Source organism: Solanum verrucosum, unplaced genomic scaffold (genome assembly GCF_900185275.1).
Source record: "Solanum verrucosum unplaced genomic scaffold, falcon-dt-bn FXZP01000214.1, whole genome shotgun sequence".
NCBI classification, from domain to species: Eukaryota; Viridiplantae; Streptophyta; class Magnoliopsida; order Solanales; family Solanaceae; genus Solanum; species Solanum verrucosum.
In genome coordinates this window covers 2,243,595-2,270,572 of record NW_026020059.1, presented here as the reverse complement: position 1 = coordinate 2,270,572, position 26,978 = coordinate 2,243,595, and the positions used below count along the sequence as shown (strand labels likewise).

General features: G+C 29.3%; 2 protein-coding genes across 2 annotated transcripts; one reads left to right on the top strand and one right to left on the bottom strand.

Moving 5' to 3' along the window:
• Nucleotides 1-5,199: 5,199 nt before the first annotated feature.
• On the top strand, nt 5,200-10,702 carry LOC125823292 (acetyl-coenzyme A synthetase, chloroplastic/glyoxysomal-like). The gene is made up of 17 exons (XM_049502685.1): nt 5,200-5,346; nt 5,428-5,571; nt 6,581-6,736; nt 7,058-7,180; nt 7,342-7,510; nt 7,591-7,673; nt 7,800-7,901; nt 7,987-8,075; nt 8,274-8,364; nt 8,492-8,605; nt 8,905-8,981; nt 9,088-9,166; nt 9,389-9,457; nt 9,544-9,719; nt 9,802-9,858; nt 9,935-10,124; nt 10,210-10,702. Exons 1-17 carry the CDS (start codon nt 5,218-5,220, stop codon nt 10,393-10,395), a joined length of 2,034 nt encoding a protein of 677 aa, XP_049358642.1. The 5' UTR covers nt 5,200-5,217; the 3' UTR covers nt 10,396-10,702.
• Nucleotides 10,703-11,411: 709 nt separating this feature from the next.
• On the bottom strand, nt 11,412-13,015 carry LOC125823310 (uncharacterized). The gene is made up of 2 exons (XM_049502703.1): nt 12,848-13,015; nt 11,412-11,939 (listed from the first exon to the last, which is right to left on the bottom strand). Exons 1-2 carry the CDS (start codon nt 12,929-12,931, stop codon nt 11,412-11,414), a joined length of 612 nt encoding a protein of 203 aa, XP_049358660.1. The 5' UTR covers nt 12,932-13,015.
• Nucleotides 13,016-26,978: the final 13,963 nt, after the last annotated feature.

Here is a 26,978-nt window from a genome sequence, read left to right as displayed (position 1 = left end):
AAATCTAGCCAAAATGGGAGATTTGTTAGGGTTTTACCCTGATTTTTTTACCTTATTTGAAATTTATTTTTTCTTAAAAGAAAAAAACAAAACATTACCATAAATGTTTTTACTTTTCATGAAAGGAAAATATATTTTTCTTCTATATTTGGTTTATTATTTCTTTAGAGGAAAACTTAGGAGATCTATAAATTGAAGACCCCTCTTCTCATATCAAAAACACAATAGAATCCACAATGTAGTTGTTTAGAGAGTTTTGTTTATGGAGAGATTTTCTCTCTACAGTTTTTATGTTTTTTATTAGTTTTTAATTATGTAGACCAATGGTCATATCAAATAATAATATTATATCCTTTAGTATAGTTTTATGTGTAGTCTAATTTATCAATTATATTATTTGCAATTGTAAGCTTCCGCATGACGCCCTAATCATCCTTCACAACCCAACATTCTGATCCATTGTCCTTCAAGTTATATATTAGGGGAAAAAAGACGAAAAGTTAGTAATATTTATTGTGGCCTTTTGCAGGTCAAAAGACAACGAACAAATTCTCTTAGCTTATACTTTAAAAAGCTCATGTTAGTAATCTTCATCCCTCAATCTTGCATCTGTTAACGATGAAATAGTATCTATCTTGGTCATTCCCTCATTGTGTCTACAATGAGTTTAAAACATGGCTTCACTCTCTTTGTCAATACTGATTAACTGCTCCATAGTGAGATTTTTCAACCAAGAAAATCGACTAATATTACTTTGTACGACTGTCGCAGGTGCAAACTTTTCATGTTGAAGGTCAAATATAATTGCCCAATTATTTTCAGACATTTTACATGCTTGAGTGCTTGAACTACAATCATTTACTCTTCCTAGCGAAGGAACTAAGAAGCAAAAATTGGGATCACCCACTCCGACGAAATAACAGTAATAAGCACTCCACATTTTAAAATAAAATATTCGCCTAATTTATTTATTCCTTTACAATATATAGTTTCTCTGTGTAAGTAGCAGGAGAAGAAAATTTGAGTGTAGTGAAGCTCAATCATGTGACTTATAGCTGGATTTTGATTGCCTTCACATCACTAGGCATGTATAGATGAATTTTGATTGCCTATACTAACGTCAAAAAATCAGTTGCCTCAACAAAGTTTCTCCCTTTTGGATGCATATAACAGCTTACATCAACCACATCTAGCTATTTATAATTTTTGTGTACATAGAGGTAAAATTGTGGTAGCCATTGTTTTGCCTGCTCAAAATATTTGTTCCAACTAAGTAAGTATATAGTGTGTGTGTGTGTGTTAACTAAGTATATAGTGTATATGTGTGTGTTCATACACTCTTGACTTGTTTATCTTAAGTTCCCCTTGAGCCTGTGTTGAGACTGAAATTTATATCTAGTATTTGTAGACGAATTTGCACATATTGTTCATTCAATTAAACACTGCACTAATCTAGAATCTACATCATAACTGACACTCTTGGTCAATGTCTTTATTCTCTATTTATTAACACTATTTTACTTTGAATTTAACTTATATACATATATATTAAAATAATGTATATTAATGTATTATTGGAGGCAGTCCATCATTATTATTATTCCTTATCAGAAAAAATTATATAACAAGAAAAATATATGATATGTATTTATAATAAGTCATTATAGTTTAAAATATTACAATTTATAACTATATGTTTTATATAAAAAATTTGTCTTCTCTCTCCCTTCCTCCCTTGCATCTCTCCTCCACCCCCCCCCCCCCCCTCCCCCTTCCTCTCTCTCTCACCCCTTGTTCTCTTCAGCCCAAAAAGTTGTACTCCAAAAATTACTCCACATAAATGTGATAGTTGTATTATATATCAAACGTATTTGTATTTCATATCAACTATATTGTGTATTATATATCAATTGTATGTGTATGTAGTATTAATTGTATTATGACAATTTACATTCTGTCAATTGTATCCGTCGACACAGATTGTGTTCATTAATATAAATGATATATTATATTCTATATACGATACAAATCAATTGTATTCAAACAATTATATTTTTATTTGTATATATTGTATTTGTATATCTGTATCAATTGTACGAATACAACAAGTATTCATCCTCTCTCCTCCCTCTCTCGATCTCACTCATCTCTCTCCTTCATCTCTCGCTCCTCCCCTAACATATAGCTATAATTTGCAATTAAGCAAACTATAGCTATATACAGTAAAACATCACAAAATTAATATAGGTGGGACCATGAAATATTATTATTTTATAGAGGTATTATTTAATCGATAATTAAATTAATATTTATTAATTTAAAGAGTGTTTTAACACCGCAAAATTTGTTCAGGGATGAAATCTCAGAGAATTTAAATGAACCCACTTGTGAAAACGTCATTCATGAACTTGAGGTCATGATTAATGATATTGGTTACCGAAATAAATGGACGTTAATAACATGTTGAAAGGTGAAAATGATACATGTTCAAAGGTCCAGAGCTTTGAAGAAATTTTGGATACAATTGAAAAAAATAATGTTGATGATAAAGTTGAAGATGATACAATACATTTGGAACTAGTTACGAGTAAGGAATCACTTATCGCATTTAGAACTCTTCACAATTTTATGGTGCAGTTCGAAAAGACAACACCGAAACTTTTGGATGCAATAAGAAAAGTTAGAGATGAGCTTCAACAATATTTAAATTTTAACAAAAAACACAACACAATAGAATCATATTTCACTAAATTGTCTTAGATATATTTGTACTTTTAAAGAATTATTAATTTATAATATTAATGGGACCATATATTTATATAGGGGGTCTTCTGAAAACATATTATCTTATTATCTTATCGAAATGAGTGATTTTTTCTATTGGCCCAAGTCGAGACCGGATGAAAATATTACTTTAGAGAAGTTATTAATTAATCGAGTATTAATTTAGTGAGATTTTACTGTATCTCTAATTAAGCCTTAAACTATAGTCATTTTAAAAAAAATTCTAAATTATTTATCATATTTTATTAAGAGACAATACATAAGTTACCTGCCAAAGATTTATTTTTTCGTTCAAAGCAAACAACAAAAGGTGGAAAAAAAAAAAGCAAATTACAAAATATTTTTCTTTCGTACCAAACACACTCAACAAATATCCGGTGAAGGAGGCCGAAATCTTTTTGGCAAAGTGGATGGACTTGGTGGGAAATTAAGATGATATTAATAATGATTTGTTTTTTTTAGAGGAAGAAAGCATCCATATATGTTTGCTTTTGAACTACGAATTATAAAAAAATAAGAAGAGAAAATTAAAGAGAAGGTCCACTAATTAAAAATTAAGTATAGTTAATTGATAACTTCTATTAAAAGATGCTGCAGGCAGCAGGTACAGCTAATTTTTTTTAAAAAATAATTATTCGTTTGTCACCTCTTTCTTTTCAACACCTCTAAGGGAATATTAATTTCATTTCGAATAGGAATAAGTAAAGGATATTATAATAATAATTTAAAGTTGAAATAAGAAATTAAATTTATTTAGAATTTGATATTTATATAATTTATATCTTAATAGGATACGTAGTCTAAATAATATATGAATAAATTTTCTAATCCTAGTTAAATAAGATTTTGCACTTAATCTGAATAATATAAAAATAATTTTTCCAATGCATAGTTAAATAAGATTTTGCACTATTATAAAAAGAGGTATTGGTAAATCTTTTCTATTGTGAAATATTGTAGAGAATTGTTTGAACTTAATAAATAAAATATTTTACTGAAAAAAAGTTAAGAGTGTTTAACTTGATATAAAAGTTAATTTATTTTTATATACTTTGTTATAAGACCCATAAAGATTTGGGACATTTTCACATCGAGTTTTAGTCCGTTAGACCCTTATGGATGGTTGACCATTAAACTCCGGGATATGTTTTAAATTTGTGCAGGCACATATATATAGAAATTCACGATATAACGACAATATATATTTTTCAATTTGAACTCATATTGCAAGATTAAAGGTGTATTAAGTTCAGTTAATTAAGTAAGAAATATTTTTAAGATTGTCAATACTTTAAAAATGAAATGAATAATTTGTATTGAGTTTAGAGGTGTTTTCAATACTTCTCTTTAATATTATGATATTAATTAATGAACAAAACTCTATGAACTATATCATCATAATTGATAATAAGTATAATACATAAATATGCCCTTTAGTTGACCTCATTTCACATTCATGCTCTCCAACTATGGAAACTTGTATAAAATTGAATAAGTAGACACATGAGTCATATGTGGCATAATACATATAGGATATCAGGTAGGACACAAATTGTCATGTAGAATGTCACGTAGGACATGTGTGTCTATTTGTTCAATTTTATACAAATTTAAGTATTTACTTGTGCACGTCTAAAATTGAAGGACATAAATGTGAAATAAAACCAAGTTAAAGGACATATTTATGTATTATGCCTCGATGATATGATGTTTTCTTCTTTAATTTTTTTTTGCAACTTTTTGAAGTTTATACAATGTACGCAAACCGATAAGGGGATTTTTTTTAAAATTGTATATCTGTTCTTTTAAATCTTGCTTGTTATGAATTTAATAGACTGTGCCAAAAATCGAGCAAATACAATTAACTTTAGGAAGTGATCATGAATAATGAATGAAATAAATATAAAACAGAGGCATTTAAGTAGTATTTTATTAAGGGGAAAATAATATTTGTGGAGATGTATTTTCAAAGATTTTGTTTCCATATCGTGCAAAAGACTAGCCAGCTCTTTAATTACGTAGTTCATGTCTTCGATGAAGTTATTTTTTTTTTAAAAAAATTAGATCTCTATTTTGAATTCAGATACCAATTTTTTTTGGTAAAAATAATTTTTTCAAATAAATCAAAGACAATATAAATTCAAATTATTTAAACTATAAAGATGAAAAAATTATAATGCACACCAAACGATGTTGTTTTATATGATTGACTTGCTCAAAAATTAATACTCATTGGTGTCATAAATAAATGTATTATTATATTTTTAGGGATGGCAGATTTGACCGGTATCCCTTTTAATTAAATAAATAAAAGTAGTAGCATCATGTATTGAAGAGTGAATAGCATAGCAATTAAGGATCAGAATAGAATTCAGATCGGAAGAGAGCAGAATTAGAGGCAAGTGGGTGAAGATGAAATTAATTCCTCCTTGTATGGAATTCAATTCTTCAGCAAATAACAATAGTATCGTTCTTGGGGAAGCTCTTGCATCTGAGGAAGTTAATTTTGTGTTCCCCAGTCAGGAATTCTCCAAACAAGCTCATGTTTCTTCTATACAAAAGGTTAGTTTTCTTCACCCATCCATCATCTAACATTACAGATTTGATTAATTTGTGAGTTTTGATGTTAATCTATGAGTGCAGTATGCGGAGATGTATGGTAGGTCGGTGGAGGATCCCGCCGGATTCTGGTCTGACATTGCATCGGAATTTTATTGGAAACAGAAATGGGGGCAACCTGTTTACACCGACAATCTTGACATTCGCAACGGCAAAATTGATATTCAGGTTCCTATTTTCATCTCCAATTAACTATATTCATACAAATTCGGCATACAACCGCTTGGTTAAACCTTCATTCATCCATTTGCTGATGTAATAATTACTTTTTACTTTTAAATTAAAATTTAGTATCTATTACTCTAATTATAATTAGGTTAGTAAAATGCCCATCCCATTTTTTTGTCACACGTTTCAAATTTCGAGGTTGACCGTAAATTTTTCATAAATATTTTGAATTGTCAATTATTATTTTTTATAGTACTTTTTACATAGTTTACAAATATATAAATTTCATTTTCATTTTAAAAAAATTGAAGATTTTATGAGTGAATTCTCCATCATACTTAGATGGTTTGACTTTCGAAAAATGAAATGTGTCAGATGAATTGAGATAGAGGGAGTAATTATTTATAGTTTTTATAATTAATTTGATGCAATCAATTTTTGTAATAGATATTGTTACATAAGATACTTTTAGACATGTTATAAAATGTAATTAGTATTTAAAATTTCAGAAATCAAAGAAATTTAGGTCTGTGCTTCTTTTTTTTTTTTTTTTGAATTTATTGTTACTTTTTTTTTTTTTTTGCCGGCTATTGATTAAGTTAATGTTATTTAGAAAAAAAGAAGTTAATGTTATTTGAATAATTCAATTATCAATTTTACTTAATAATGATTAATTTCTTAAAATCAAATTACCATGAATTTGATTTTCTAATCACGTAACACTAGACAAAATTAAATATTTGATCCAACTCGACTCAATATTATTTTTTTTAAGAATGGTTTTACTCGGCTTGATGCCTTAAATGTCTCCGTATTTCTAAGACTAGCTAAAATAGTGGCAGGGATAAATTGGTCTTTTTCTTATGTCAACATTTTCATCTTTTAACCATCTTCCATATTTTCTCATTATTTTTCACTATAGTAATTGTTTCTCCTAAAATTTAATTTGGGTAACACAACACTTATGTAAAATTAAAAAGTTTCTCATGTCTTACGTAATTTTCAACAGTGGTTCAAAGGTGGTAAAACAAACATATGTTACAATTGCTTGGATAGAAATATTGATACTGGAAATGGTGACAAAGTTGCAATTTTATGGGAAGGAAATGACCTTGGTCGTGATGCCACTTTAACGTACACTCAACTTTTGGCCAGAGTTTGTCAGGTTTTTTTCGTCACTCTTATTTCATCACTTCTCTATTAATATTCTACGAAATACAAAAAAAAAAAAAAAAAAAAAGAAATTTTATATGTTCAACATCTTACATTTATTATCCTCAACTTTCCTCCTAACTCTCTAAATTTAGTAAGAATCACAATTTTAGTAAATGTAAACGGTTGAAATTTGCTTCAAGTCAGCATTTGCGACTTATTTTAAGTTAAAATCACGAAATATCAATGAAAATAATATAGGTTCCAACATACTATATACATTGATAAATTTTAAAATTATTTATGTTATTAGTGTAATTTACTTTTGTGACAGTTGGCAAATTACTTGAAAAGTATTGGAGTTGGGAAGGGTGATGCAGTTATCATCTACTTGCCTATGCTAATGGAACTTCCGATTGCTATGCTTGCCTGTGCTCGCATTGGTGCCATTCACTCGGTAATATATTTCTCTTGCGTAAATTGTAGCTATCTGATCTTCTTCTAATTTATCGATATCTCGTTCAATTATTTATGCAAAAATATTTATAAAAATTTACTCATGCTCGATGTTTATGATAGGAATTAGTTATTTGAAACATAATGATTGAAGTTGTACAGGTAGTATTTGCGGGGTTCTCAGCAGAATCACTTGCACAGAGAATTGTGGATTGCAAACCAAAAATTGTGATAACATGCAGTGCAGTTAAGAGAGGAGCAAAGACTATTTTTCTCAAAGACATTGTTGATGATGCCTTAACACAATCTGCCCAAAATTCAGTCAAAATAGGTCACTAAATTACTACTAATTAATATCCAAAAATATTACTAATGCGCTACATATATATAATTTCTTTTACTTCTTTGCAGATGTGTGTTTGACTTTTGAGAATGAATCAGCATTACAAAAACAAATGACTAAATGGGTTGAAGGAAGAGATATTTGGTGGCAGGTTAGTTCAAACTTCAAACCAACTTTGAAATTCGAAAGATGTCACATAAATTGAGACTGACGGAGTACTACTTTTCGTTTTTCACTTGTAGTTTAGGTATATTATATTTACAAAATTTTATTTCAGGATGTTGTTCCAAAATATCCAGTTACATGTGATGTAGAATGGGTTGATGCAGAAGATCCACTTTTCCTACTTTACACTAGTGGCAGTACTGGAAAGCCTAAGGTAAAATTTCATGTTTGTATCGATTATTATTATATATATATGTTACAATATTTTGATGGGTTTTAGTTGATGTTAATATATTAAGGGTGTTCTTCATACAACTGGAGGCTATATGGTATACACTGCAACAACATTCAAGTATGCATTTGACTACAAACCAAAAGACATTTATTGGTATGTCCTTCAACACATTTAGTTTCTTTCCTCAATATCTTTACCAAATGGATTTATGTTATATATATATATAATATAATGTCCAAAAGTATGACGGAGGGTATCTGCATACCATTTACATGATAGTTTGGGGGTATATTTGTCCTTTTTCCCTTTATTTATTAATTAAAATACTTTTTTTGTTGTTGTGTTTTGTAGGTGTACAGCTGACTGCGGTTGGATTACTGGTCATAGTTATGTTACATATGGACCTTTACTGAATGGAGCAACCAATGTGGTTTTTGAAGGGGTAATATGTTACTTCATTTTAACATTTTTCTTAAAGAAATATGTTTGAGTTTCATTATAGATATGAATAACCCCCAAAAAAAATATGTCTAGTGATTTTTACCTTATATATGACTCATATGTTGCAGGCTCCGAATTTTCCAGATGCAGGACGTTGTTGGGATATTGTTGATAAGTATAAAATTTCAATTTTTTACACCGCTCCCACATTAGTAAGATCTCTCATGCGCGAGGGAGACGAGGTAAGCCTACACCTTACTCTATTATCTAATTCTCTTAATCAATTACTTTCAAGTAACTTGTGTTCCACATGAGGGTAGCTCAATATACATTTTTACAAAATAAATTTTAATATTATTTATGTAAAAATAAAATCATAAAAAATAGTTCACTTAAATTTTATTTTGGCTCCAAGAGTAAAAATTCTTCTGATTCGAGAAGTTTATGTATGTACCTAAATATAATTTTCTTATTATTTGATCATAAAATGTTTCTTGTTATTATGGAAATATTTTTGATTTGTTAATAAATTTATTTATAGCATGTGACTCGATATTCAAGAAAATCTTTGAGGGTGCTGGGAAGTGTTGGCGAGCCAATCAATCCTAGTGCATGGAGGTTTCTATCTTATACCTATATATGCATCTTTTAATTTATTTTTCTTTAATATGACAACTTTCTGAAAAACAAATACTAATCTTTTTTAAAAAATGTTTTCGGGCAGATGGTTTTTCAATGTTGTAGGAGATGGAAAGTGCCCTATATCTGATACATGGTGGCAAACAGAAACTGGAGGTTTCATGGTATTTCCTCTTTTCTCTATATAATAATAATGAAATGAAATGAAGCATATCAAATTCTTAGTTTCTTCCAATACATCCGTCTAGTTACTGACAGCTTAAGCTTTTTAGATGAGATGGTCACACACTATAATGCATTTGTAAGTTGTTGAATAAACACTACAGTGTACGTACGTACATACCCTCTTAGAGTTGAGTTCATTATTATTACTTTTTGTCTTGCAGATTACTCCAATGCCAGGAGCTTGGCCCCAGAAGCCTGGTTCTGCTACATTACCATTTTTTGGTGTCCAGGTAACCTATAACAGGACACATGCTACATTTTATGGCGATTACAATACGTCCACTATGATGTAATAAATATTTATTAATTATTGTAGCCTGTAATAGTGGACGAGAAGGGTGTGGAGCTAGAAGGTGAGTGTAGTGGATATTTATGCGTGAAAAATTCATGGCCTTCTGCATTCAGAACACTTTACGGAGATCATGAAAGATATGAAACTACATACTTTAGTGCCTTTCCTGGATATTACTTTACGGGTGATGGTTGCAACAGGTACATACCTGGTTAACTAATTTTCATGATCATAATACATACGTATGTACGTGTATATATAAGCTCTTGGTTGCATGTATAGGGACAAAGATGGTTACTACTGGCTCACTGGCAGAGTAGATGATGTTATTAACGTCAGGTAAATATATACACGCGTTCTAATTCATCTAATTTACTTGCTTTTGTTATTTGAACTATATGGTGCATATGTACAGTGGACACCGCATTGGCACAGCTGAAGTAGAGTCAGCTTTAGTTTCACATCCTCAATGTGTTGAAGCTGCTGTTGTTGGCGTGGAGCATGATGTTAAAGGACAAGGGATATACGCGTTTGTTACTTTGGCTGAAGGTGTTTCATATAGTGAGGAACTCAGAAAAAGTCTTATCAAAGTTGTTAGAGATAAGGTATGATTTTGATTTGTCTTTGTTAGAAAGATATGAAAACTGGCCTATGTCGAAAAGTAATAAAATTATTTGACATTAATGCTAGATTGGAGGTTTTGCTGCACCAGACAAGATCCATTGGGCACCAGGTCTACCAAAGACAAGAAGTGGCAAAATAATGAGAAGAATATTGAGAAAAATTGCTTCAAACAGCTTAGATGAGCTTGGGGACACAAGTACTTTGGCTGATCCTACTGTTGTTGATCAACTTATTGCACTTGCTCATTCTTGATGCCACTTTAATTTTACCTTATTCTTAATTAATTCCGCGATTGTTTGTTTTTTTGACATCAAAATCTTGTCTCGACTTCGATTCGAGACGCAACGCCTTCTAAAAGATGCAATCCTTGGAGTCCAGATTATGTTGCCTTTATTGGTGGACGCAGTAGCATGTCTTACTGTCTACTTATATTTGACATGACACCTCATATATATGAGCCTGCACTTTTTGAGATAATATGGGTGTATATTATTCATAAAAAGTGGTGGTTTTTCATTTTGAAAATGACAAAACTGCAATAGTTCCAGCTTGTCTTTAACTTCCTTTTGTGTTAGGTTATTATTCAACTATATTAATAATGTATATGTTTATTCAAGTATTTATTTGATAAGTAATCATTGTTCAACTATCTATGTTGTGGCATTTTATTTGAATGGGCAATGAGACAAATTTCATTCACTTTTGAAGTAAATTATGTTTATTTGCAAAGTTATTCTGAAATGATGAACTATACCTCATTGCTTTCATATATGATCCAAGTGCAAATGAAAATAAGTTGGACTTCGATCCATATTGTTGCATAATGATGTATCAAGTATCATTTAATAGCTAATTTTGCTTCACTTAGTCTAAATTTGCTTGGAAAAAGAAGAAGTCTAAATTTGCTTATGAGTGAGTTTCCTTCTGTACACTCTAGTTTGACCTAATTTACAGACAATTTTCTTTTAGCTTCCAACTTCAAAGCTTGATTTCATCTGTCTTCTCTAATTTTAGAAATTTAGTACTATTATTGACATGGAAGAAGTTCATTTTGAATTGCCAATACAGTGATCGGAGATCTTCCTCAAACAACTTTCAACCACTTGCGACAAAATATTCAAACCTATCTACTATGAAAATATTGACACAAAAAGTGAAAATATACAAGTATGAAAGTTGATAAATAAGCACATTGAAGATTTTGAAGGAATTACAAACTAGCCTTCCATATATTAAGTACAAAAGAATGAAGTTGAAGTTAATACAACCTATGATCTCCTATTTAAACTAAGATCTTGGGAAAACCAATAAGCTTGAGTGGCACTTTCTTTGTTGAATATAGCACTTGAAGTAGCATCACCACACTCTTCAAACTTGGTTGAAGTAGAAAAACTTATCTCCTTTTCTTTATTATGACTTTTCAACCTTTTTTTACTATTGCTAGGTCCAATACTTAGTGTTAGCTCCACATTTGTTTCCTCATCATTTCTCATCTTCTCATCCTCATAATTACTAGTTGAACTTCTTTCTTCCATTTCAATATTCAATCCTCTAATTGGTATTAATATTGTTTTTGAGTTCTCACCTGAGCAACTACCACTTGTTTCTCTTTGTTGATCATCTCCTAAACCATAAACATTAACACCATTAAACTCTATTTCTCTTCTAGGCTGTTGCCAAGTAGACATGTTGTTGATCATAGACTTGTGTCTTGGATCCTCTATCCTTGACATCTCATTCTTCACATCCAACATCAGTTTCCTTTGAAGATTGTATAGTTTGTGGAGCTCTTTTACCTGTCGCAGTTTAAGTTATATGCACTGACCGGTATTAGACAATCATACTACTTCATTGACAATAATTGTAGGTAACTTCCTATAATAAGTCATTAACTAAATGGCAACCTAAAAGAAAAAAACATGTTATAACAAGTTGAATTACATAGATAATGTAAAGATCACTATACTATTTGTCACTATAACAAAAGCAACTTTTAGCAGCAATAAATATATATATTAACAAAGAGTGCTAAAGCATTTACAAACATTAGTTAATTGTCATTGAATCCAATGTCGCTATAGGCTTTAGAAACACTTAATTACAAAAAATGCTAATTGCTGTTGAAGTACATATTAGCGATAATTAAATGTCACTAAAGATTATTTTTGGTGTAGCGCGTATATAATATAAATCCATTTGTTTTTACTTGGTCAAACTTTTCCTTCTTTATTTCTATAGATCCATGCGCAGTTAAGCTAATCATAAAAAAGTGAAATTAATTAGGGTGTCATTGACTAGACAAATTGTGAAGCATGTGATTTTGATCTGTCACAAACTGGATGACAATAATTAAATACTCAAGACTACCTTTTATCTCCTTAATCTTAGGGGTACACTAATGGACCAATTAACTAATGACTATAAAAAGAAGTACATCAATTTAAATAAATACTCCCTCCGCTTAATTTTGTTTGGCTGTTTCAGAAAATGATACATTTCTATATCTTTCTAATGAGAATATTTTATAACGGTACAAATGTTATGCTGATTTACGATTATAATTTTCCGTAGTCACACGAATATTATGACTTGTTTAACATAACAAATTTTAAAGATTCTTTCATTCTCTCTTAAACGTCAAGGCAAAATCAAACCGTATCAAACAAATTGAATGAAAAGGAAGTATATACATAAATATGTGTACCTGCTGCTTGAAAATATCCTCATGCATGATCATTGTCCTCTTGATGGATTCTGTACTACTCTTCAATTCAATAATTCTATCCATTTTGAATTGCCAATTTTGTATGAATTGTTTGGGGAATTACTAGCTATTGGATTTTTGGCATATAAGAGTCTTGTTCCCATTCCTACAACATTCAATATTATTGAAATTAAGAGAGATGAATGTCAATAAGAGTTTTGTTTCAAAAAGAGTATTTCGAAAATTACAAATGATATTAAGGCTAAAATAGTAATAAGACCACCATACATTTTCATATATTATAGCGATATGAGTATCGGAGTAGAAACCTTATTTGTATATGATGATGGTCTTTTCCTTGTATCTCAAGCCACCACACCACCCATGGTAAACTTGTTTGTATATATGGATAATAATAATGTGGAGAGCAATATGGAACACTTATAGTAAGAGACTTTTAGAATGAATGCAATCAGTTACCTGATACAGGTTATCGATATACGGTGAGAAGTGAAGAATATTTCATGAAATTAGCATGAAAGTTAAATCAGACACAACGATTACTATTTATTAAGAAAAAAATCTAATTAAAAAATGTATGTAGTTGTAGAATATCTTAAATACTCCACTGGGCCGAATATTGTTCCACCATTGTCACTTCTAATTTTATTTATTTATTATCATGTTTACTTTCATTTCGGCATTATTAATAAATAAAAAAAACAAGGTTCCTTTAGCTTGCCTTTGAAATTTATACCACATCAAGTGGTTCAAAGATTAATTACTTTATGTGGTAAACAATATGTGTGTGTTTCAAAAGATCAAGTCAAAAATTGCTGCAAGAATCTCATCTAAAGGAACACCAATTAATTAGTATTCAATATAAAGTTAATCATCTTTTTTTTAGTGCATGCTTAGATGCCTTTTCTAATTCCACTTGTTTGAATATGGCTTTTTCCACTTGATGTTTGATATCTTCTTGAGGCTCAATCAATTATAAATTTATCGAAAAATCTTACTTTTAAAGGTAATTAAGGATTGAATATTAAAGAAGACATTATTTTTCAAAATTAGAAATCAAAATCTTTAATTAAGAATATAAAAATACTCAAAAGTTTTTATTAGTAACTTTAAACTTTGGGTGGTGTTTCATTAATCATTTTGTGTTTGCCCTTAATTGGCATCAATCACGTTATAATAAATTTGAAATAATGGGGAAACTATTGATATAGAAACTTAAAAAGCTTTTATTAGTCTTCTTGAAAGTCAAAATAAAGGCATTGGATAAAACTTGTATATGACGCAAAAGATGCCAAAATATATCAAAAAAATAAAAATAACACACACTCATACACTGTGCCATAACATCCAAAGCTAAAAATTCATTGTTTTCTTTTTGTGCAACAATTTCATCAATTCATATTAAAATGATTTGCAAGACTTTTTATCTTCATATAGTTATAAAACTGAAATTGCAAGACAATTTCAAATTATTCAAAATGTATACTGAAAATAATAAAAAGAATATAAGATTCATGAGATGACAAACAAAAATGTAGAAATAATTGCATTGAAAAAACAAAAAGAGGAACAATATTTCACATCAATAGGAAGCTAATGAGAATATATTATATATTCTCATTAATTTGTGGAGAAATCAATTATTTATATTAAATAAAAAAGAAGAGGAATTAAGTTACCTGAAATTTGAAGTATGATGGGATCCAAGGAATTCTTTCATTGAAAGATAGATTGTCTTTAATTTTTTGTTATCAATTGATGATTTGCACCTCTACTTTTTTTTTTTGTGACAAAAAAATTAGGAGAGAATTGAGAAAATTAAAGAAGCAAAGAATGGGTTGAGCTTGAATGAAACAATAGATGATATTTTACATCTTAATTAGAATATCATCTTTTACACCTTTTTCTTGGAGAAACAACAAAACAATCTTCCACTAATTAATTGATTAATTACATTAAAACGTTTAATTATTCATCTTGACAGCCTGTACTGTGTATGTCCAATGTGTGTGTATGTGTGTGAGAGAGGGAGGGAGATTAATAGAAAGAAAACGTTAATACTCTCTTTAATAAATGTACAAAAATTTGTTGGAAGAATACAAATATATTATGGAAGGAAAGATCAAACGTTTTGAGATTAGAAGGGGGATTAGGACGAATTTAAAGTTTATGAGTCGAAGATTCTAGTTTTTTTAATTTATTGAATAATCAGTTGATAATTGTATCGACAACTAATTATAACAATCCACAGTAATGGGGGTGGGAGATGACACCTATGGATGGCTATGATGGTGGTTGATATTGGTGGCTGATGGTGATAATGGTAAATAAATGAAATTGGTGAATCATCATTTTTGTAGAAATCTTATAATAAATATCTTAATGATATTAAAATTTTGTTACAAATTTTAATAAGTCTGCAGACTCATTAAGTGATTGTAACATGAATAAAAACAAGCACACTTAGGAGTCGTTTGGTAGGCAGTATTAATACGAATACTTCATGTATTATGTATGGTATTATTTAGTACTATGTTTGATAGGATTTTAGGCAAATGCATTACTAATCCATGAATTAGTTATACATCCTACTATTATAAGATGTATAACTAATATCTTCCATTTGGGAAAGGTCATATTAGTAATACATAGGATTTGGTACCATGGGATTGATCTTTGTAAATACAAAAATAGCCCTCAAATCTTTTTAATCATTTTGTTTATTTTCTTAATTTTATGTTTTATATTTGTACTTGTAAATTTATTGAGATAAATTATCTTACAAATTTTATTATTTAGAGAGAAAGTTGTTTGTTGGTAAATAAATCCAATGTAAATCAATACAATAATTGAATGTAAATAAATCCATGAGGTTGGCCCAAAATCTTATCCAAGCGAACAAAAAAAAACAAAAAATATCAGACTTTCCAAATCCATAGTACCCTTCAAGAGTAGATCGAAATGAAGAAGGAGACGATGACTCAACTCAATCACCATCACAGAAAATCAATAAAAATAGATGAATTTTGGATATATACACTTTAGGCATTTAAACATAGGGATTTTTCTATAAATAATATTAATTATTGTTTTTATTTTGTTCATTATACCCTAGGCCACATACACATACTTACAATGGATTTCTAGTTTTAACTCCACTGCCCATTCACAATATATTACAATTACACAACTTAATTAATTTCATGCCCACCACCCTGTACATATTTCCTCAAATTTAATTCTCTTTCTTTTCTTACTGAGAAGATTATAAATGCAAAATATTTGGTGTCTTCCATCGATGTGGTACGAAAAGTACCATTGACACAATCAATTTTTGGTGTCTTTCCCTAATTTGATCAATTTTTAAATTTAATCATATGACTGTTTATTTCACCCTCCTTTGTTGATTGTGAGTGAGTTTCCTATTGAAAATTTCTAATTCTTAGATTTGAGACTTGGTTTCTGTCCATGTTTAAAATTATTCTTGCATCTATTGATAACTCTTGAATATTATTGTATGATATACTATCAACACCTGCAAAAATTTAGTTAAAAAAAATTCACAATTTAATTATTTTCCTCTTTATACACATGCTCCACCACTATTGAAACGCCTTCCATCAATCTCAAAATCCTCCTTACTTTTAAAGGAATCTCCTATATATCATCTACGATTTTTTTAACAAAAAAAAAAGAATCCATTTTCATAGAAAGGCAGAATATTTTGAGTGATAAAATATTCCAATTCAAGCCTAAATGCTTTAACTTTAAGAGTTCTGTCTTCATCTAGAGAATTTGAATACATCACCTTACATCATATCCTAGGGTAATAATGATTCAATCAATAAATTAAATCAAATCAGACCATGAAGAAGACATGTTTATTAACATAGTTTTGGCCATTAAATATAGATTATTCCTATTAATACCCATCTTCATGCTACTTGTAGACATCTTTTCTTCATGAGATGCATGTAGCCTTTCTCCTTCTCCATATTTTTTACACAATAATAAACATAGGTATAACTTTAAACAAAGGCTTCAATCTAGGAGCCACATCTTTTGTTTCCACTTATTAAATATGTCTCTAAACTGGACAAAGCAATATAATTGCTGCAATTTTTTTCCACATTATCTCATAATCAAGGCATATAATGAAAAGGTGTTCAATAGTTTCTTGATCATAGCAACAAAATAAAAAAATTCTGCTATTAATGAGAACTTCTTCAATTGACAGTTTTTTCCGAGTTAATATCTTAAAAAGTCATTGAATTTATCTAGCAAAGTCATTAAACTTTGTTTTATATCAATAAAATCACTCAACTTAAGACATTTATCTACAAAAATCACTCAACTACATTTATCATTAAAATAAATTTAATATAACAAAATAAATTATTTTTTATGCTATATAAACATGAACCCCCTAAAAAATAATGTTCTTAAAAACCATTTTATCAATGATTCAGTTCCTTGTCTAACCACAAACGAAAATAATTAAATTTTGGGTGTAAAATACATATTCATAAGAGATCCACAATCATATTACAACCAGCTAGCGCGTAGCAACATAAATGTAATGAAATTTTATAAATCACATCAAGGAATTGAAAAGAAAAATCGCACGTTATTACTCATTAATTGTTTTGGTTTATACACTATTAGTCATTTATTTATATTAATATATTTGTATATGGAGACTGGACTCTGGAGTATCTAACCATTAGGTAATAATTATTTCAGCAAACAACAAAAAAAACCTTTTACGAATAGTGGCACAAAATCTAGAAAATGAAAATTGAAGCAACGTGGGAAATGCGGGTTTGAATATAAAATTTTGACTTCTGAAATTCATATTTATGTGATATGTAAAATAATTTATTTGTCATGTTAAATTTATCTTTTTTTTAAAAGAAAAAAGAAGAAGAGTAAAAGCATAATATGATCAGTTGATCAAGCCGGAGAGGAAAAGTGGAGCATGATCTAGATAAATGTGCCACCTCAACTACCCCAAAGCTACTAAGCATTGACCAAATATCTTAAAAATACACTATAAGGACTTTCTTTAAAATTGATATACAAAAGATCACAAGAGTTCTTATAAAAATTTCATATTCCTGAATCTTTTACTCCTCATGCAATATCACATTAAAATATATATCAATCAATTGAGGAACTGAGAGCCTCTCGATCGTGTGAATCACACTTTGCATACGTACACTGCAGTGGTTTAACAGCCAGCCAGTCTCCTGAAAGTGTAATTGTAATGATATATATTTACAGCTCCCCAACATGTACATAGCCTTGAAATAATATCCACATCTTTCCATTTTGATTGTGATTGACACATGCACTACATCATATCCCAAACATACATTCTCTTAAATTTCTGACATTCAGGCAATAACAACAAATTTATGATATCCGTGAAGCATTTGAATTCTCTCAAATTAATTTTTTAAGTCCTTACCAACTTTACATTTCGCTTTGAAATTATTTAAAATATTTGTTTTTACTCCTACTAGGATTAACCCTAATAAATTGTTGTTCAACATTTCTACCTTTGGATTTTTGCTTATGGGTCATGATAATCCAGCAACTTACATGATTTTGTATTCAGTGTTCTGATTCTTTATCTATTTATTCTTTTTGACCTTTGTTGTGATTTATCAAACTATTACTCATCATTTTCTCTATCTTCTCATTCTGATGAGTGACAACACCTGAACTAGAGATGCATTCTTGCTGACTACTAAAGAGTTCTCTTGTAACAACCCTTCATCTCATTTTTTTAAAGACTTTTTTGGCGTTTACAGCTTTTCTGTAATGAAATCAAATAATATGTGATTAATTTGTTAGGACTAACAGTTCGGTTGTGTGGTTATTCGTTTGAATTTTGTGCATGTTCCTGTCTTTTGGATTTTAAATATTTGAATGGTTGATTTTGATTAAAACTTCAGGTAGACGGCCTGAAAATAAAATTCGGAACATCGAGTTTGGTCTAGAAGGTCCTTCAATGCAGATTCGAGGCTTTTGGGCTCATACCGGACCCTTTTGTGGGTTTTTGTTGGGTTTAGCAAGGTGTGAATGAGAAATAAAAAGAGAAAATGGAAAGTGGAAGAACCAATGAAAGTGGGGGAGCCAATTTTGGAGGGAAAATGAAAAGTCATCATTGCAAAAGTGCAAATGAAAGGTCATTTTTACCATATCGGTAGAAGAAAGGAAATTGTTGTCCTTATATTAGGAAACACTTCCTTTAGTTCTTAAAGGGTTAAGAAGAAGGTGCCCCTCGCGCTGTCGTCGTCGTCGGCCTCGGCTTTGGATTCAATAATATTTTTGGACAAAATTTATTTAATCAATCTTGTTAAATCATTTCCTTTCTCTTATAAATTAATTCAGAATGTTAATTAAATAGCAGAATTAATTTGGCGCAACTGAATTTATTTGAAATTCACGTGTAACGGTAATCCTTCCGAAAAGTCGTTACTTTTCCCAAAGGACACAATGTTCTGAAAAAAATAGGTCTGAACAGACGTGTTCCTTGCTGCAAATGGCTATAAATAAGAGGTCTTTTTCATTTTTTCAAATACTGAAATTTTTCCTCTCTGCACACATTTTCTTACATAAATAAAATTGTCAATCGACTGAGTCTGTGTGTGCTCTTGTTGTTGTTCTTGCGTTCGCTGAAGTTATTGAAGTTTGAGGTACCGTTACTTCTTTAACAGGTTAATCCATTTTATCTTGGGAGGAATTAATCTGCAACCTCGGGTACAGTGAGGGGATTAAATTTCTTAAGGAAACACAGTGGTTTCTGTGGACTCGGATTAAAAATCATTCTGTCAATTTCATCTTTTTCTGTTTCTGTATTTTTGACTAACCTGAATACAGGAGATAACAGTTTTGTCTTTAAATGGAGGTTGGGTCCATTTTTTTTTTAATCAAAAATTCCAAAATTTTGAATTTTGTGGGGTAACATATCTCATTTACATGCACGAGGTTTGAAACGAATCTTGAGCACCCCATAAGAGATTTTGAGCCTTGTTGCATCATCTGATGTTGAACCAGCTGGCGCAATATTCGCATGCCTTAGGCCGCGTTCACGGAGGACATTGATTTCGGTCTCCGCATTTGCAAGGCAGATGTCGTGATCACGAAGGCATGTTGCCTTGTTCACCGCATCCTTCAAAGAGAAATCGCCTCCACATTCGCGATGAAGGACCAGGGTTGATCCGGTCCTTTTTTATCATGTCCTGGGGCCCGCATTCGCGGAAGGTAATTTCCTGGTTTTTTATATAAAGATCAAGATCGATTTCACCAGTTGAGCTAATATTGAAAATTCAATTTCTCGAGCTAGGGAGATAGATCCAATTCTGGTGATTTCAAGTGTGTTGAGTCTAGATTACATACACTTGTTGCCTTGCTCATAGTATAGTTGGTGTCTTTATCCTCCTTAGGACCGATACTTTTGGCCTTAGTCTAGCTGCGACTTAGATGCATGCTTTAGTGATTCTTATACTTATATGTTGCCCCTGTAAGTAATTATTGGTATCTTCCATTATTTCTCAGGACTTAGTTGCTTGTCACAACCGTAGGTTGACTTTAGCTAGACTTAGTTACGTTGTCAATCATTGAATTTGATTTTTTGAACTCTTCATTATTTCCTTTGTGTCTTGAGTACCGGTGAACCTGTTATGCTATTACTATTGAGGATGTTGGTATATTGTTGGGCCCGAGGCCTTGGTTGAGGATCAACTGGAGTTCAGTTCAGTTTTCTTTGTTCCGAGTGTGTGATAGTATTGGTAGTGTTTATCTAGTTGTTTGACTACTATTGATTGGATGTTGGTGATGACATGCATTGTATTTGTCACTTAATTTCACTTATATTGCGGTACGATCCTGGTTCATGCTTTGGATCATCATTACTATTTTTGAGAAAATTGTTTTCACACTCTTGCTCTTTTAAAATTGATTTTAATGGGAGTACGTCGTACCACCTGGATCTCTTTGATAAACTAATTTTTTAGACATTAGAGACACTAAAAATAAGTAAGTAATTATTGATTGGAAACGAATTATTAGAAGAATCAATTATAGAATAAAATAAAGTATTACAACAACTTAAGATCTCAATTACTTAAGAATATAGTAGTTATGTCCAAAATTATTTGATTGGACTATGTCCTATTAAAAAATGGACCCCACAGTATAATGAGAAGAATAAAGAATGGTGCAAGATTAGAAAACAGAGCTATGTAGACATAGTAGTAACAGGGGCGGCTCAACGTGATTAGGGGCCTATAGCGAAATTTCAATTCGGGGTCTAAAATATAATCAAACCTCATATACATATTTATTCAAAATTTATTTTTCTTACACTACTTAGAAGAAAATTATTAGTATTTTAATATTATTTTTTAGTTATTAGTTTCAAGTAAGATTTTATCAACTCAACATTGAAAAACATCATTTTAGTGAGACAATTATTATATGAATTGCTAACATAATTATACAAGTAATAAGTTGATAAATATTAAATAGAGATAAGATTTAGAACCATAGAATTTGACGCAAGAAGTTGATGACTTGGTATACCCCATTTTAATATGATTGTAGTAATGCTTGAGACTAAAATTTAAAACAAAATAAAAAAAAATTGTAATTCACTTTGTTCAACACTTTTCACTATTAATTCTTATTTTTAACAAAGTACAAAAGATGTTAAAGTGGGTAAATTAATATATTTTTTAAAAAATATATACATTTTATCATAAATAATCAATTTTTTCCATAAAAATTTTAACACATAATTTATTCTTGATAAAAATTTGGGGCCCCCGAAATTTGGGGGCCTAAGGCAAAAGCCTTATTTCCCAAAGCATAGAGCCGGCACTGAGTAGTAATATAATCCAACGTAGACTGTTAACAAGATATTCCAGACAGCTCTTTCTTAGGTACATACAAATCTCCAACGCATGAGCTTTATTATATTGTGTTGTGATAGTACAAATCTCAACTAATATCGTACTACAATAGTATAAATCTTTTGATAAATATTACATAAGCTTGATTTAGTATGAATTATATTATATTATTATATTAAAAGTATGTTTAAATTGACGTAATTCAATACATTGATGATATAACTAGTTCAGAAGTGTGAAGAAATAATGTTAGGGTAACCAAGATATGATGTTATTATGCTCACAATTCAATGAAGGGATAAAAGGAACCTAATCCTTTTTTTAATCCTTATAAGAATCAATCATTGTACTCTGCCTTAGCTTGTTTAATAATTATTATAGTTAACAGGAGGTGAAAGAAAAAAAAAGATAAAACAAGTGTAACTAGAACATGTTTCAAAATGTTTTCCGATCCAAAGACATGTAAATGTTAATTATATTTCAAATAATTTTTCATAAAAATATAAACTAAATTTGAGTTTGGTTTTTCTACAACCACTCACATGGAAAAATAAAGAAATTGGAAGACCATTTTAAAAAAAAAAAATCAACCGGTATTTGATTCTCACATTTGGACTTGATAAAATTCTAATTGAGGTGCAAATCGTTTTCTAACAAAAACAACTCTATACTCAAAAGAGACTCAAACTTTCCACCACATTATTAATTTGCGTTGGTTAAAAAAGACTTGCTACTATTACCCACTGTAATCTATATGTGTACAGAAACAAATTCAAGATTTAAAATTTATCAATTTTTACAACAATCTTAAATTAATATATAATATTAATTGAGCTCACAACTGAATATTCATCATAAATATTCAATATGTATCTTAATACAATTTATATATACTGATACAGGCACGAGGTCAACATGCTTATCTGTCCACCTAAGGATATTTTTGGTACTATTGATATTTTATGATTTGATGTTATTGTGCTTTAATGCTTGTGTAAATTATAGGAACCACATATTATAAGTACTAAATAACATCTTATCCCTTCTAGTTTTCTATTTATCAAAAATTCCTTAAAAATGATGTTTGCGGGATACATAGCGATGTGCACGGGATACATTAGGTTTGATACATTCCACATAGCGGGATACATAGCGTTGTGCACGGGATACATTTCACATAACGGGATACATAGTATTGTGCACGGGATACATGTGGGATACATAGCGTTGTGCACGGGATACATGCGGGATACATAGGTAAATAAGGGATTTTTGAAAATTTTGAAATAAGTAGGGATAAATGGATATTAAGGTAAGTAAAGGAGTGTAGTTAAGTAATTTGTCCTTAATGCTTTATGCTTATACTATTTCTACTTTGGCCAAAAATATCCTCTCAATATGCCCTTTTTTTAAACATAAAAGTGGGGCCCATTAATTTTCATTTGATAACATCATCGATGTATTGAAGGATGCTTTGGTAATTTTCATGTGATAAATTCGTTTTAATTTTTAATAATTTACTATTAAATAAACTTTATACAATATTATAAATCAGGATAATTAATAACTTAAAATATTCAAAAAATATAAAACATATAAAAAATTTGATTGACTCTTCAAATTTTATTGTTGACGCATAAATCGGGACAAATGGAGTAATACATATTATTTGAAAATTACATAAAAATACTATAAATTACAATATTTAACAACTAAAAAATTTCCAAAGACATGAATCTCGAAATTTTATTAGTGCCACATAAATTGAGAAAGAAGAAATAACCTTTATTATTTGAAAATTGCGTAAAACGTATTACAAATCATAGAGTAATAATTAGCAATTTAAAATTTCAAAAGACGTAAAAAGTTACAATAATTAATAATTTAAAATATTCAAAATTAATAATAAAATTTGATTAACTTTCTTAATTTTATGTCACATAAATTAAAATAAAAAAATAACACATATTGAGCCCATGCTAATTTTATGCCAAATAAATTGAAATAAAAAAATAAAACATATTGAGCCCGTATTAGCAGAGACTCTTGATCTAATATTATAAGAATAAAAAGATACTAAATTCCTGTGATGTACTGTGGATCCCAGTATGTGCAAGCATGTGAATAAGTTGACTATATATTTGCATTTCTTATAAGCTAATTATAAAAGCATCATTATAATTATCGAAAAATTGGGTTTATTAATGTCATCAAATCGATCTATGCATAATTTAGTACCCTCTATAAAATTGGATTTCTTTTTACCATTAATCTCCACGCAATCCTTTTCCAATCAATCAAGATTTGCTTGACTTTACGTCTGATAATTATGATTGGAGTTTAGAGGTGCATGATTATTCTAATTGGAGGGCTGTCTTGTGATATATATATATGATATAGTTTTTCTGTTTTAATTTGTCTGTCTAATTTTGACTTGATAAGAAATTAAATAAACTAAAAAGAACATATTTTTGAATCTTATCATCTTAAAGTAAAGATATGTTGAATATATCGAAATGTTTTTTAATCTTGTGATTTTAAACGGTTCCTGTTGAAAATAGAAGAGTTGCCAAAAAGGGAAAAAGATAATTTTTTAACCGGACTACAATGAAAAGTAAAACAAACAAATTGAAACGGAGAAAATATGTCTATGTGATCATGTCTTTCCATTTTCTTGCACATTAATGCAAATAAAGTTCCACAGATTTGAACTTTATGAATTCATCTTTGAAATAGTAATTTCAAGTAATAATAATCAAATTAAAAATTATCAATACCTATACTAGGGTAGCTCACATTGTACACATCGTCCCTATATTAACAAACAATTTGCTTTTTGTCAATATTTTCAAACTTGAGAACAAGATTCTTGTAAGTTGGATACAAGAATCATTAGCATTAAGCAATAGTAAAACTAAACAAATCTTCCCTCCATCTTCATTTTTGAAGAAAATAAATAAAATGTAAGTATATTAATATTCATTCCAAACCTAAAATCTCAACTTTTACCGTGTTATATATAGTCATACTAATGTCCTCAAAGAACTACTCATCATGTGTTAAATTGTATTATTTTATAATTTAATTTCAATTGATATATTTTTGGGAACACAATTCATAATACATGACAAGTTTCAATATGTTGTGTTATCTTTGCTTCTCTCCTTTACTGAGAGAAACAAAATTAACTATTTCATCTGTCATATTTTATGTAACATTATTTGACTTTTAAGATATTATTAGTTTTAAGTAACTAATAATATATTGAAAATGTAGCTGGTAGAAGCTTTTATATTTATAGCATTAATCTATCGATGTTTCGTTGGAAGTTATTAGTAAAGAGAGATTAGTTCTTCTCCAAAATTAAAATATAAAAATTGAACTAAGCCAGGTGTCAAATAATAAAAAATTTAGATAAATTCAATATAGATGTATATCAAAGTTGAGGTGAATAATTAATTCCAATAGTTAATTTTTAATAATAAGGCCCCTCAAGATTTAGAAGGGACATTAGAAATTATCCCCACTCCCAAAAGCTAAATGTCTTCCAAATATACGACAAAGTGATGTGCTCTAAAATATTCAGTTCAAATTTGGGATATGGTCGGTCCACATGGTGCAATTATTTTATAAATAAATTCCATTCATATAATAAATTTAAAGCATGACTTCTTTATATTTGTCTTCTTCTTGTTTACCTTTAATTCGATTGTCTTATGTACACTCTACAAATTGCAAGAAATTATTGACAAAATTAGCCTCAAATATTCGTTTCATCTCAACCATTAATTTTTTCTGTGTAAGAAAAGATAGGTAGGTATACAATATTATTGTATATACAAACAAATTATTGTTGCGGATGATTTAAAAGTGTCAATATATAAAATAAAGAGGTTCAATCCAATTCACTCATCGAAGAGAATTAAGTGAGAACCTATAAAAGTGTTTCATCCAACGTTTATCAGTTCACTATTGATGAATTTATGAAGAAATGAAGAATGAAGAAGGTTAGAAGAAATAGAAGAGATAGATTTTATTGATAATCTAGTGTATACAAAGGGAAAAATTAATATCCTTATATATATTGTAATCTAAGTAGATAAGATGAGTTGTATTTGTAACTAAATAACTAATTCAAAAAAACAAATAACTAACTAATGGAAACTTAACTTCTTAACTGACTACTTTGAGATGTTGCATCTATGAACAAATTGTGGTTATAACCATAATTTCATAGATAACATATCTTCAATATCATCTGATGAGGGGTGTTCATGGTTCGGTTTGGATCGATTATTAATTAAAATCAAAACCAAATCAACTTAATCGGTTTTTAAATTTCTAAAACCAAACCAAAAAAATAACCGTTGGTTTGGTTCGATTTTTCGGTTTTTTTTTTCCGGTTAGAAAGTAATAAGTTTGTTGAGGACATATGCATCTCGATAGACACAAACACTTAATACATGAATAACTCACGAAAAACTATTGCACGAACAAAGTGATTCATCCAGTGTACCAAATTTCAGAAACTAAAAAACTTATTGTCAATAGCATAAAGTTGGTTCAATATTCTGGAGATCTCAACATCTTATCAATAGACTTTTTAATAAAATTACACCTTAAAATATTGAGAAATTACTTCTAAAAAAACAACCAATATTTCATAGTCAAAACTAATCAATTACCATCTTCTTTAGCTTGAGCTTTAAATTATTCAATGCTATGTTAGAAAATTTATAAAGAACAGAGAAAAAGTGTGATCCTTAAAGTAATGAATATTGAGGGATTTAGACTTAAAGTTTTAATAGTTGGGCTAAAATTTAAGTTAATTAAACTTTCAAAATACATATATTTTATTTATAAATAATTATAAAATTTATACATATAACTTCTCGGTTTGGTTTGGTTATTTTTTCAGTTAAATTTTAGTAAAATCAAAACCAAACCAAATAGTATCGGTGTTGACACCCAATTTTGACCCTCCCCGATAACGATTAATTTTCGAGCTTCTTAGATTTCAAATGATTTAAAATATTACTTTTATAAAAATTTCAAAAAAAATGGGTTGCAAGTTAATTCAAGTAGTTTTGTTACTTTCTTATAACTTTTAAATAATATAATTAGTATATTTAATGAATATTTGAAAACCGTCTAAAAAGATTTTAGTTTTAGTCAAAATTTTGTTAATT

What these genes read in the sequence shown, in the direction of transcription:
- LOC125823292 (XM_049502685.1), top strand. Translation starts at nt 5,218, where the DNA reads ATGGAATTCAATTCTTCAGCAAATAACAATAGTATCGTTCTTGGGGAA. An exon ending in TTTTGGCCAGAGTTTGTCAG is followed by an intron (nt 6,737 to 7,057) that starts GTTTTTTTCGTC and finishes CTTTTGTGACAG; the next exon opens with TTGGCAAATTACTTGAAAAG. An exon ending in CCAAAATTCAGTCAAAATAG is followed by an intron (nt 7,511 to 7,590) that starts GTCACTAAATTA and finishes ACTTCTTTGCAG; the next exon opens with ATGTGTGTTTGACTTTTGAG.
- LOC125823310 (XM_049502703.1), bottom strand. Translation starts at nt 12,931, where the DNA reads ATGGATAGAATTATTGAATTGAAGAGTAGTACAGAATCCATCAAGAGG. An exon ending in AGGATATTTTCAAGCAGCAG is followed by an intron (nt 11,940 to 12,847) that starts GTACACATATTT and finishes AAACTGCGACAG; the next exon opens with GTAAAAGAGCTCCACAAACT.